At 31.6% G+C, this 13,228-nt stretch overlaps 2 protein-coding genes across 2 annotated transcripts in view; one reads left to right on the forward strand and one right to left on the reverse strand.

Moving 5' to 3' along the window:
- Positions 1-10,769, reverse strand: part of LOC113397744 (protein Wnt-5b-like) — a 49,496-nt gene extending 38,727 nt beyond the window's left edge. Inside the window, exon 1 of the mRNA XM_026636215.2 lies at positions 10,572-10,769. Coding sequence (XP_026492000.1) covers positions 10,572-10,687 — 116 coding nt within the window. The 5' untranslated portion in view covers positions 10,688-10,769. The remainder of the gene's footprint in view (positions 1-10,571) is intronic.
- On the forward strand, positions 328-4,525 carry LOC113397745 (uncharacterized). The gene is made up of 4 exons (XM_026636218.2): positions 328-634; positions 1,181-1,266; positions 2,909-3,022; positions 4,374-4,525. Exons 1-4 carry the CDS (start codon positions 436-438, stop codon positions 4,503-4,505), a joined length of 531 nt encoding a protein of 176 aa, XP_026492003.2. The 5' UTR covers positions 328-435; the 3' UTR covers positions 4,506-4,525.
- Positions 10,770-13,228: the final 2,459 nt, after the last annotated feature.

A 13,228-nucleotide genomic window follows, 5' to 3' on the forward strand; every position in this document is an offset into this window, starting at 1 on the left:
TTATTTTTGGGACAGTGTCGCCGCTGGTGTTCGCAGAACACTTCACCAAAGTTTCATCACAATCGGAGTTTAGGAACGTATAGAGGATATTAAATTTGATTTATTTAAAAGATTATGATACTACATACGAATGATAGTCATTCGTCAGACTTCCTTACTGAATATCTGTTCAATTACAAACGATAGCTCAATAATTTAATCGTATCTTTATTAGTACGTCACAGTTCTTTTTAATTATTATCTGATAAGAGCATAAATATTATCGTTACTCGATATTTTTCTGTTTCTGTAATTAATTATGTGATTATTAGTATTCATTAATTTATCTATGTTATTAACATTTCATGTTAATAATCATTTAGTCTATTTAAATTATTTCGTAAAAGTAAAACAAAACGAACACATAAAATAGGTTTATTATGAAAAGAGGTTATTATGAAAAAGATAATAATTCTTTTTTATTTTTTTCGTGTGTGCTTGTCCAGTCAGCCAGTGACGGATTTGAAAGAGGACGTTTCATATTTATCGGAGATAAAAGATGACGAAGTTGATTTTATTGGTGGTTGTGAAATATTGAATGGCTCGCTGTTTAAGACTGTACAAAAATATTACTGTCGAGCAGAGATCAAAGGAGGTAAGTTAAATACTATTTTACTATCCAAAGACTTGGGATTTTATATTGCTTTCTTGTTTCGTTTGTCTGGTAAAGATCTAAGTCTGCCTGCCAGACATTTTATATGTTTTTTTTAATAATATAAATATATTTATTTTATGTTCCTTGTGCTAACTTTGTCATAAAATATATATATATATTCTACCTCCTTTTAAATTTATTAGCAAAATAAATTCATATAAAAGTATTGCATTACAAATTTACTGTAATAACGACAATTTATTTTTTATTTTTCAAATTTATAGAACGATATTTTTATTTATATAAATGTTGCAATGTAAACAAATATTAAAAAATATATACATATATTCATAGTATAAATAGCTATAAAAGAGTGCAATAAAAAAAAATGGTACCTTATCTGAAATTAAGATTAATTTACCTAAAACTTTCCCTATCCAATAAAGAATGTAAATCAATAAACATTAATTCGGTTAAAACATTTATAAAAAATAAAAATGTAAATATTTGTTAATACCGTATGTTTTTCTTTTCGATAATTTACAGAATCCGACTTTCTACTATTTGGAACGAGAGCTTGGACATTTCCTGCACAAGACGTAACTCTCAGCCTGAGTTATCCTTCGGAAAATGTAAGTGACATTATTGTATTTCACTTACTTAGAATTGAGTTCAATTAATAACCTTAGGTAATTATAACATTTAAGGTGATCCCTTTATTTTAACAGTTACGTAATGTGAGTGAGAAAAGCATTACAATGCTCAACCTGTAATGATACAATTTGTCCATTACATTCACAGCCTGTAAATTTCCCACTGCTGGGCTAAGGCCTCCTCCCCCATTGAGAAGGTTTTGAGCATATTCCACCACGCTGCTCCAATGCGGGTTGGTGGATACACATGTGGAAGAATTCCGTTGAAATTAGACACCTCATACCGCCGAGCACGAGATGAATTATAAACACATGTTAAGCACCTGAAAATTCAGTGGTGCTTGCTTATGTTTGAACCCAATATCTATCGGTTAAGATGCACGCATTCTAACCACAGGGCCATCTCGGCTTTCGGACAATTTGTCCGACATTGTAGAAACATAAAACAACTGAGTCGACTACAGGCGAATACTCGTCAGTCAGTGAGGCAGCACTCAAACGTAATGCTCAAAATCATTTCTTAAATTGTTACGTCATAGCCGAAGGGTTAAAATAGTTTAAAAACTATATCAAAAACACAAAGCTATGTAAACTACGACTACCTTACGATTTTTGTTCTGGCGGGTAAAAACAGGTGTAAAAACTTTGTATAGGAAATCCAGCTACTTGTGAGTGCTGTGCCACGCGGTTGCACCACGGTTGTTTTAAATTTGTAATATACCATACTGTATATGCCTGTTTCATTATGTTTCTCAGATTTACGTGTATGATTATTGATTATAAAACTTCCTAAATAAACGGAGTATCTAACGGAAATATTTTAATAGGTAGATGTTGTCACCACCGCTCGTAGACTTTACAGCGCCACCGACCTTGGAAATGAAGATGTTATCCCTCGTGCTTGTAGTTACACTTGCTCACTCACCCTTAAACTAAAAACTGTTAATAAAAACAAATTAAAACTGTTTGACGGGCTTGCACAAAGCCTAAGTTGTACCTAAAGTCGCCAATGGGTAATCAGAGATTTCATTAAACGGAAGTTATTGTGCCACGATGTGACAATGTGTGATTTCAACAGATATGAAGTACAAGGTATCTGACATGGAGTGGGCATTTTTTAGATGCAATTTCAGATAAATTGATTTAGAATTGAGAAATATATACCTTTAATTATTTTTATTTTTTAAGCTGTAATTATTATTTGCTTATCTATGTTTTTGCCTAAGGCTGAATACAACTATATTCTTACTATTAAATGTCAAGGCTGTATGGTGGAATACCTTTACCTTTTCAAAGAGGAAATAATTCATACTGTTCGCTCACGAAGGTGCGCGCCTTCATCTTAAATTATCGTGCATTAACAAATATAATCTAATTTGTATTTTTTGCTGTCTTTATTCTTACAATAATCAAATCTTGTACACCAAGTCATCTCGTAAGCAATAGCGTAATAACGCACATCGATAATTTATCGTGGAAGGGCTCGTCCTCGTAGTAAATAGATTCATTCATAACTAATAACATTTTTAATGTTATTTGGTTGGTCAATGTTTATATGTTGCACAGTTAACTGATACTGAACTGCATATTGTTCTTAACAATTCAATGTCTTATTTTATAGCACAGAAACGATGAAAACGAGGATTTCGGGTACATCCTGACGAAGCTTAAAGTAATCGTCCGACACGACGGAGTTTCTAGCAAAGGCTATATCACTGAGGGTGGAATGTTACAGGTACATATTTCTAATAATTCAACTAACTTCGCTTATTATAAATTAAACATTAGTTATATTTTTATGATATCCTAGTACACGATTTCCGTGTTTACCCTTTGGTAAGATTTAATTGTCTTTAAACACATTACTACACAACTACTGAAAACAAGGGTATTAAATTGGTAATAAGTTTTAATAGATGCCAGGGTAAAAGGCTCTTTAAAAAAGAAAATATATAAATACTTTTATGTTGACAGAACTGAATTTATAGATATGCTTACTAGGCTGAAGCGTCAGAGCATCTTGGAACCTCTTTGAACCCTTAATTACTGTTTGCTTGCCTTGTGAGTCACATACGACTTTTGGTTGTTGGTTAACTGTTGTGTCAGCTGATTGGGCAGAATTTTTAAAACTTATGAGTTTTAGTTTTAATAGTATTTTATATAATTTGAAACAATATACTTTATACATTTTTAAGTGATTATATTTATATTATTTTGTAAGCTAAACGGTCAAATTTTTGAAAAATATTTCTTAAACCTAATGGAACTTCTTAACGGCACCTAACTTTGGCTTGGAAGTTTGCGTATTGGCAATAATCGTTCGAACATGAAACAAGGATTCAATATTTGCTTTATTTGCACCGATATGTAAACAACGCAAATGTCAAATATATTTGAGTCAAACAATGCAATGAGTTAGCGTTGTAGCTTCCATTCTGAATAAGAACATATTTTGGTATATTTATTTGCGTGTAAGGGATGACTACTTAAACAATGCGTCTTCTTGCTTCGAATGTCAAAACAGTAATGGCAAAGGAGATAAATTTGTGTCTAAGTAAACACCCACTTGACAATCTTTATAAGATCACACATGTTTTTTACATTAACAGCCTGTAAATTTCCCACCGCTGGGCTAAGGCCTCCTCTCCCTTTTGAGGAGAAGGTATGGAGCATATTCCACCTCGCTGCTCCAACGCGGGTTGGTGGAATACACATGTGGCAGAATTTCGTTGAAATTAGACACGTGTAGGTTTCCTCACGATGTGTTCCTTGACCGCCGAGCACCAGATGAATTATAAACACAAATTAAGCACATGAAAATTCAGTGGTTGGAATTCCTGGGTTTGAACCCAAAATCATCGCTTAAGATGCACGCGTTCTAACCACTGGGCCATCTCGGCTCATTTAGACATTAGCACATGTTTAGTTGGATCAAATTATAGCGTTACGCAAACTGGACCAAGCGAAATGCCGCCTTTAAATTCGCAACATGGCAGATGCAATAGGCTTTGATATCTGTGTTACTGGAACTTAATTTTTTATTATTTAAAATGAACATAATAAATTATAATAAACTTCTTTTTCAGAGTCACATAAGCATGAAATTTGAGTTCCGCAACATTACAAGTATAACGTACCAGTTCTCATTGCACGGAATGCGAAAGAACTTAGCAGCAAACTATACAGATAACTTCACTTCATTGTTTCAATTATGTTAATAAAAATATTCAAACCGTCATACTTTGTTTCTATGCCTTTGATATACTTCTATGAGTGAAATTTTATTTAAAAAAAAGTTGGATTGACAGGGCTACTACCGATTTTCCAAAGTCGTTGGAGTAACTACTGAGTGTCTTTTAGGTAATGTCTACATACATTTGAACATTTTTTTTCTAATGTTTAAAGTACCTTAAAACTTCATTTGAATTCTAAATATTTTTCTTAAATAATTCGTAATATACAGTAGTTTAAAGGAAATTCAAATTTTAATAAAAAATCATTTATAGGCACCTTTGAATTCTTGTGTACAGTAAATTAAATTGAATAAAATCTTCTTTCAATTTTTTTTTAAAACTATGTAATTTTAATGTTATTTATAATCGGAATGTAAGTATTTTTTATACGCTTTAATAATATACAAGTGTATATTTATACAAAAACACGTAGTTTCTCGGCTTTGAATAAAACAAATCTATTATACCACAAAAATAACGACAGTAAGCGTTCCATTTTCAATTTATTGTTACAATGACCAATAATTGTAATGAGGAATTAATTTTAAATTGACATTAATTTTAAGATAACATAGAATTAGAAAGATAAAAAATACTTTACTTACTCGTATGAAAAAATATGAATACGTATATATATGAAACCACTAGTAGTCTAGTAATAAATTATTTATTTAATAATATAAATTAACCATTCTTATAACGCCATGTTTATTATATATATGATGTACTCCTAGCCTGTTGCTAAGCTAATCAGTTGGCACGATGTATGCGTAGGATGCAGATGATAATGTACCAAGAAACCGAAAGAGTGAGCCCAAATACAGTTGCAATCCATGTATTTTCCCTTACGATCATAACACTATGGAACGGCAATTTGACACGATGACACCGGACACAGATTATATAACTACGAGGCACATTGACTTATTCCAAAATCCAGGATATTACTGATAATCCAACTTTCGTTGATTCGAAATGAAATTACAACCTGTTCTAAGTTTCTAAGGATCAGCTTTTTCACGGGATATCCACTAGATTGATGAGAGATTTGACAAATATAAAAGAAAGAGTAACTACTGAGTTTCTTGCCGGTTCTTCTAGTAGAATCTATATTCCAAACCTGTGGTAGCATCACTTAATATGGATTATTAAATGACAATTCAAAAGTGCTTGTAAAAGTACATATATTATGATTTTGATAACGCATCTATCGCAATCCTCTTTTTTTTTTATAGTAGAGGTGGCAAACGAACAGGAGGCTCACCTGATGGAAAGTGACTACCACCACCGCCCATGGAAATCTGCAACACCTCGGGGCTTGCAGGTGCGTTGCCGGCCTTTCAGGAAAGAGTACGCTCTTTTCTTGAAGGTTCCTTAGTCGTATCGGTTCGGAAAAACCGCCGGCGAAAGCTGGTTCCACAGAGTGGTTGTGCGAGGCAGAAAGTTTCTTAAAAATCGTGCGTGCTCGTCCGAAATGATTGTGAGTTCAGATTGAGCTCCACCTAAAGCATTGAAATATTCAAATACTAATGGTATTCTCACCATTCTTGTTCATCAATTTTTTCTAATGCATATTAGTGCTTATGTACTCCGTTTTTCTTTATCATTATCATAAAATATATTTATAATCTGTTTGCTTAATTAAACAATATACATAAAATTTATGTACTTATAGTAATCGACGTTATCTTAAATATGAAATTTGAACGTAATCTGTGATGAATTTAAGTATAATTGTTTTTTTTTTTTTAATTAAATTGTTATCTTAAGGATTCCAATACTTCATACATTCGTGTTTATTATAACATAGCGGCACCTGAGCGCTAGTCTAGACTTGTAATAAAACCTAAGTACAACATTACTGGTCGATACTACTTTCGGGGGATTACACGGAAACGTTTGCACCTGCCTTATTATTAATTAGCGGTAGAACGCTGAAAGATTTGGTGGTTCGGCTTTTTAATATTTATTTAGGTTTTAGGTTTTTTTTTTTTTAAGAAAATCTTCTTTACTCGGTGATATTTCAAGTTTAAATTATTTATATACCTAGATAGAGAGTTGTTTGAAATTTTTAACTTTGCCGTTTCATAAATTCAAATCATTTGTAAAAAAATACATTGATAAAGAAGGTATACTATTCGATACAAGATTATATAGATGATAAAAAAGCGTGGAGTTAATGCTTGTTGACTTCCAGGCAGGAGACATAACATACATATATAATTGTATTTAACTAACATGACTGTATTTTTAGATGTTGAAAAAGAGTAACTACTGAGTTTCTTTGCTGTTCTTCTCGGTAGAATCTAAATTCCGAACCGGTGGTAGCTTTACTTAAAATAGTTTGTTAAATGACAATTCAAAAGTGCTTGTAAAAACCTACTTGAATAAAATATATTTTGATTTGATTTGATTTGCACTAAAAAATAAATAAAACGAGTTAATTTTGTGTGCGTGACAGCTACGTTTGACACTCGCCGAACGTCATACTACTTTACTAGTACGCGTATATTTAGTGTCCAACAGTTGGCCACTATTTTTTTCAACGCATTCTCATCTTTTTCTATCTGCACATATGAGTAATCAAAGGTTCCAAGGTGGAATTTGACAATCATTTACGTATGCAAGTAAGATAAATTTTTTTCACGTTATTTTATTCTTAAAAATAATAATAATAATAACCACTGACATTGGGGGAACAGGATGAAATATGCTCGAATTTAAACTATTTTAAGCTAAATCAAGCCTTAATAGATCAACGGTAAGGGTTTCGATTGAATTGAACTCTGAGCTACCATAATTTGTCTTATATACGATGTCATAAGGGCACATAGGCCATGATGGTAAGGTGTCACTACCACCCATAGTTAGTGCTGTAAGACATAACCATTCCTTACGTCGCCCATACGGTATCAAAGCTTCTTCAATAGTATTACAAACTTAAGAAAAAAATAGTGCGCCTAGATTCGAAAACGTGATTTTTAGCTTGTAATCCACGCGTTCTATTGATTTTACTAGCTTATCTGTAACTAGGAAATTCGTATCTTGGAAATCGTACGCTTCGCCCCGACTTAGTCATCGTATTGGATAAATACAGATCGATGTCAATACCACAGACAAAACGCAAAACGTCAACAATATGACTCAACGGTTCATTCAGCATTGTTAAGTTTTTTATTTTTATTTTATGTAAGCACAGAATATATACAATACATTAAACAATAATTAACAAGAAGCAATACAATTAAAATAATAAACATATAGACAATTTTTGTAGCTAAAATCTGGAATTGTATTACTAGTTCCCGCCCGCAGCTTGGCTCGCGTCTGTATACAACGTTCTTTACTGTGGCTCTGAGAACGTGCACGCCAGGTTTCATAATAACATTATATAATATTAGTTAGGATAAAAAGATGAATCTATACTAATATAAATGTGAAAGTAACTCCGTCTGATACGCTTTTGAATTAATTTAGTATGAAGCAATCTTGAGCCCCAAGGAAGGTCATGAGCCTGACGCCTGAAACCTGACGACCAATCCCTAACACGCGAGCCAACTAGTAAGCTAAGTTCAAATAAATAAATTTGAACTTGAATAACGCGTAGAATGTCACATATGGTCATATACATTAATCGCAAATAGTTTTAATTAAGATAAAAAAAACAATAATATATTTTTTTAATACTTTTAGGAAAACGTAAAAATCTCAGCATCTCAGTATTTAAACTTTGACAGTATAAGAATGTATTAAATATATTTTTTGCAAATATTTGAAAGCCGAGAGCTATTTATTTTGCTATCAAGCTTCAGCTCTGTAACTCAAATTCGAATTGTTAGCTTAAGGCAGCTCAGAGCTAAGTTACAGTCAAGTCAAGGGGAAATAAATATTTAGTGACTTTTCGTTTTTCGAAGCCTATTTAAAATTTAAGAGATAAAGAGAGCGAGATGATTAAAAGGGATAGCAATAAAATAATTATATATATAAACGATCCGTTACTGCACCGACGGACCTAGATGTTTAAAATAAACATCAAAATCCATTTAGTAGGGTATTTCTAGTCAAAAAATAAGTAAATCACTAAAGACGGACGGACTAAAGGCAAATAAACAACGTAGACATTGAATTGACGTAATATAATTGGTCGAGATCTTGGAATTATCTATAGTATTTAATTCGCGAATGAATATTCACAAAGTTGTTACCAGAACTTTGGAAGTAGAATTAAAGAGGATTTGATTTAGTTGGAGGTAGAGCTTTGTGCGAGCCCGCCTAGGTAGTTACCACCTACTCATCAGATATTCTACAGCCAAACAGCAGTACTGTTGTGTTTCGGTTTGAAGCGTGAGTGACTACATAGTTACACTGGCTCACTGGCACAAGGAACATAACATCTTAGTTCCCAAAGGTGGTCGTGCATTGGTGATGTAAGGTATGGTTAATATTTCTTAATGCTCCATTGTCTATGGGTGGCAGTGACCATTTACCCTCAGATTCCTTACTCCTTACTATAGTTTAAAAAATGTAATGGATTATTATTATAAATTAAGATATTACTATAGCAGAACTATGGAACATGTAATTATAAAGTTTCAAAGTCAAATATATTTTTGTTAGACTTTTTTTATCTTTACTCCTCCTGTAATTGGCTATTATTTCAAGTATATTGTCTCATAATCATAACGACTCACTTACCTTTGATATAAAAAATGTTGTTGATTTGGGCTCATATGTTCAGCCTCAACTAGTATTTAGGGATGTAATTACAGCTATTTTTAAAGAGATAATCTCTTGTATTATAAACCGACAGACGAAATCTCTTACCAACTTTACCAGGTTATCACCAGGTGGCCTGAACTTCATATTATTTTATAACTTCGCAATTAATACGTATCTTAACGATAATGGCGCCTTATTTTAAGCACATAGCAAAATGGCTCTTAAGCTACAAATGTTTATTAACAAAATATAAACATAATCTCATAATATAAAACTAGATCAAATAATGTAGAAATAGATGTATTTTATTTTTAATTTATTTATTTTAAAAACAAAATCTTTAAATTCACGGGCGTATGCTGTATGATACACCACTAAAGGTATTTACAACATTATCAAATTAAAATAAAGCTGTATTACACACTTAAATTAGATAATAATTTTTTAACAAATACATACAAAAGCGAAAATAATAATAGCTACTGTAAAAATTATGTTATTTAAAAATATATAATTTTTTATAATAAAAATATATAAATTAAAAATAAATTATATAATTATTAAAAGTTCTAGTGAGCTTTTTTCATCTTTGTTACGTTTAAGGCTTATTTATTAAAATTAAACTAACATATTAAATAGCGTAGGTAAAAAATAATTGAAAATCAAATTTTTCTTTATACGAATAGAACAATACAATAAAAATCAACAACAGCGCGATTTTTAAGACATTTTCTGCCTCACACAACCACTCTGTGGAACCAGCTTTCGCCGGCGGTATTTCCGAACCGATACGACTTCAAGACCTTCAAGAAAAGAGCGTACTCCTTCCTTAAAGGCCGGCAATGCACCTGCAAGCCACTCGGTGTTGCCGATGTCCATGGGCGAAAGTCACTTTTCATCAGGTGAGCCACAGTTGTTTGCCACATATCACGTAAAAAAAAAAATACTACCAGGGACAACCTCCTTACTATTCTAATACACTTCCCATGTTTAACTACGTAATGTTTTCTGAAGCGGTGAATAAAACTCAGACACCATACTAGAGCGTGAGAACAAGTAGCATTGCTATTTTTTTTATGTATTAAATGTGATAACTGTTAAGAATTGTCGACGAAATTCGGATTGACATCAAATTGGATTATGAAAGTGACGGAATAGCAAGTACACTTATGTTTGTGTCAAATTTTAACCATTCCTCGCATCGCTAACGAAGCACCAACCTTTGCAACTCAGATATTTTAACACTGACTTACACGACCTTCCAACTGGGACACTTCTCTATAATATAAGGCATTATTAATAAAGTACTCACTATAGTATTTATATACTCACAACCAACTCCCATTAGTCCAAGGCTCCCGTCTCCTCCTCTTAGGGTTATCAGCAGAGAGTATCCACACCAGCGCGGTGAGCAATATCAAGAATCGAAACACTGTATTCGACGCCATATTGTTTTGTCTTTATCACTCAAATCAACTTCACATTCTAATTTCAAATTCAATCTTCACATTTAAACGATAATGATATCATTTTTTTAAGACTAATATAAGTAATTTTATTAAATCATATAAATTAATATTATTGATTTTAACTAAATTCAAACCTTAAAAGTTAAAAGGCGGATAGCTATAAGCGATCTTAATTGCGTTAAGGCTTAAAGATTCATTGACCTGGATAACATTGTTTATTTTTATACGAATGGGGTCATTGAATCATAATTTGTTGATCATTAAATATAATTAGTAGTAACATGCAATTTATATATAAATAACGTCACGACAGGTCTTTGCTGACGACTTTCAAGAACTATGTAATTAAATATCTAAGGTGCTTTATTTCTTTTTTTTTTTTAATAATGATTGATTTATCAGATGTCATTAATTATTACTTATTGACAGTCAGGGTTAGAACGAATATCGGTTCGGAAACGAAAACATCCAAAAAACAGCGATTTTTTTATTCAGTGTTTTTATTTGTGTACAGTTTTTGTGGCATTTGAGTACAACGTTTTTCGCGCCAAAAGTTCTGTCAGTGTCAGTCAATAAATATTTATTTAGACCCGAAAATTTAAAAAAAAATTGACAGATTATGTAAAGTAAGCTCGCCTGAACGTATATTTTTATTTTGTATTGTAATTCAAAATCAGGTAGCTAATGTGAGTATTTAAAAAGCATAAAAATACTTAGCAAATACTTTTTTTATTGATACTTTTTTATGTTAAGAATTCGTGTTAATATAACAGTGAGTAACACCGTGGTGTTTCATTATAATTTATGGTGATTGGAATGTCTGCTTGTATCTTATGAAATAACGATGCACTATTTAATAATTGACGTTAATAGTGAAAGAGTCGCTCAAAATAACTTGAGAGCTGTGAAATGAAAATACTATCACAAGTTTCAAACTATTGACAACTATTTCGGATACATCAAAGTTAAATTCAACATCGGCTTGTGATAATATTGAGTACAAAAAGTCTTAAACGCAAATTGCAAACAAATCTATCACACAAGGTTTTTCGATTTAATCTATTTATTGCGTTAATTAAGAATTCAGTATTGTATTATTTCCTGCAAATTTCTATACTGTATTTATTTTTTATTGTTTAACTAGCGACCCGCCCTGGCTTCGCATGGGTGCAATGCAGATACTATATATACTACAGAATGTCTTACAACGTTCACAGTTTTTCAGACATTAGACATTTAACAATAAAAACCCTGAATGTCCCTGCGTTTTAAATCTGTAATATCTTCGAAAATATTCATTTAAGTTACAGGGCCATATTGATCTATATTAAATGCACAATGTATTTAAGGTACTTAATTGGATAAGGATTAATGCTTTATTGCTTAAAATCACTTCGAAAATAAGCATTTATTTCTCATAAAAAGTCAAGGATAAAAAATGGTTATTGTGGGTTATCCCTAAGAGATGACCATCGCGAACTTTTTTGAAAACCATTTTGAAGGTGTACAATACTGTAGTACATTATTTTGTTCTATCTCGTAGGGTTCAGCCAGCGTTTGCAATGAAAGCGCAAAAAATGTGTTTTTGACGACATCACTTTGGAAACTTCTAAAATTATCAGTGGTTCTCTACTATATTGTATATGTTTAATACATATAAACATTCCTGTTGAATCAAACTTTCTATTGAAAAAAACCGCATCAAAATCCGTTGTGTAATTTTAAAGATCTAAGCATACACAGAGACAGACAGCGGTAAGCGACTTTGTTTTATACTATGTAATGATTTAAACGTGACGTATAACTGGCAAGTTAAGTTAGTCTTTAATTTAGATAAACGATAAAACAAGTCGTAACAGAATTAACTTTACGTGAAATAAAATAGCTAATGTTTGTACAACATTTTAGCTTAAATGTGAATTTAAAACGCACGAATACGTTACGTTGAAACTTTTATAATTACATTTTATCCTGAGGTTTAAATATTAAGAACGAACGTTATTGATCAATTAAAATAGCACCCACTAATCACAAGCGAAGATATAATTAAATATTATAATTCTCTAGTAATATTTAAGTATGAAAACCTTTATTAATTTCGTTCGAGTAATAAATTACGAGTACAAGTTTTGTTTGAGGTGGTCTATAATTAGTCCCCGTGTCTTAATTTTTACGTTAATTATTTTAGACGAGCCGGATAGCTTGGGAATAAGGATTTTTTTGTATCTTTTTTACCTGAATAGGTTTAATATTCTTTTCAAAAGTAATTGGACGAAATATATAATATGACATTTCAAAGGTTATAGTTATATTTATATTTCGTTCTTTTTTTGGAGTATGCTCAACAAAAGGCAAACGGAGAGTGTTGTAATTAAGAATTTGATCATACGTCAGTAATCAATAATAATTAATTAAAGTGACAGTACTTTTGACGTAATAACGAAAAGACGCGTAATTTCGCGAATTTGTATTAGCTTTTGATTTTTTATTTGTTTTTCTTGCTTAACTATAATGTTCTGT

Source organism: Vanessa tameamea, chromosome 23, assembly GCF_037043105.1.
Source record: "Vanessa tameamea isolate UH-Manoa-2023 chromosome 23, ilVanTame1 primary haplotype, whole genome shotgun sequence".
NCBI classification, from domain to species: domain Eukaryota; kingdom Metazoa; phylum Arthropoda; class Insecta; order Lepidoptera; family Nymphalidae; genus Vanessa; species Vanessa tameamea.

Bases quoted from the DNA above. Each gene is read 5' to 3' on its own strand.
- LOC113397745 (XM_026636218.2), top strand. From the start codon at position 436: ATGAAAAAGATAATAATTCTTTTTTATTTTTTTCGTGTGTGCTTGTCC. The intron at 1,267-2,908 runs GTAAGTGACATT...CTTATTTTATAG, and splicing joins TGAGTTATCCTTCGGAAAAT to CACAGAAACGATGAAAACGA. The intron at 3,023-4,373 runs GTACATATTTCT...CTTCTTTTTCAG, and splicing joins CTGAGGGTGGAATGTTACAG to AGTCACATAAGCATGAAATT.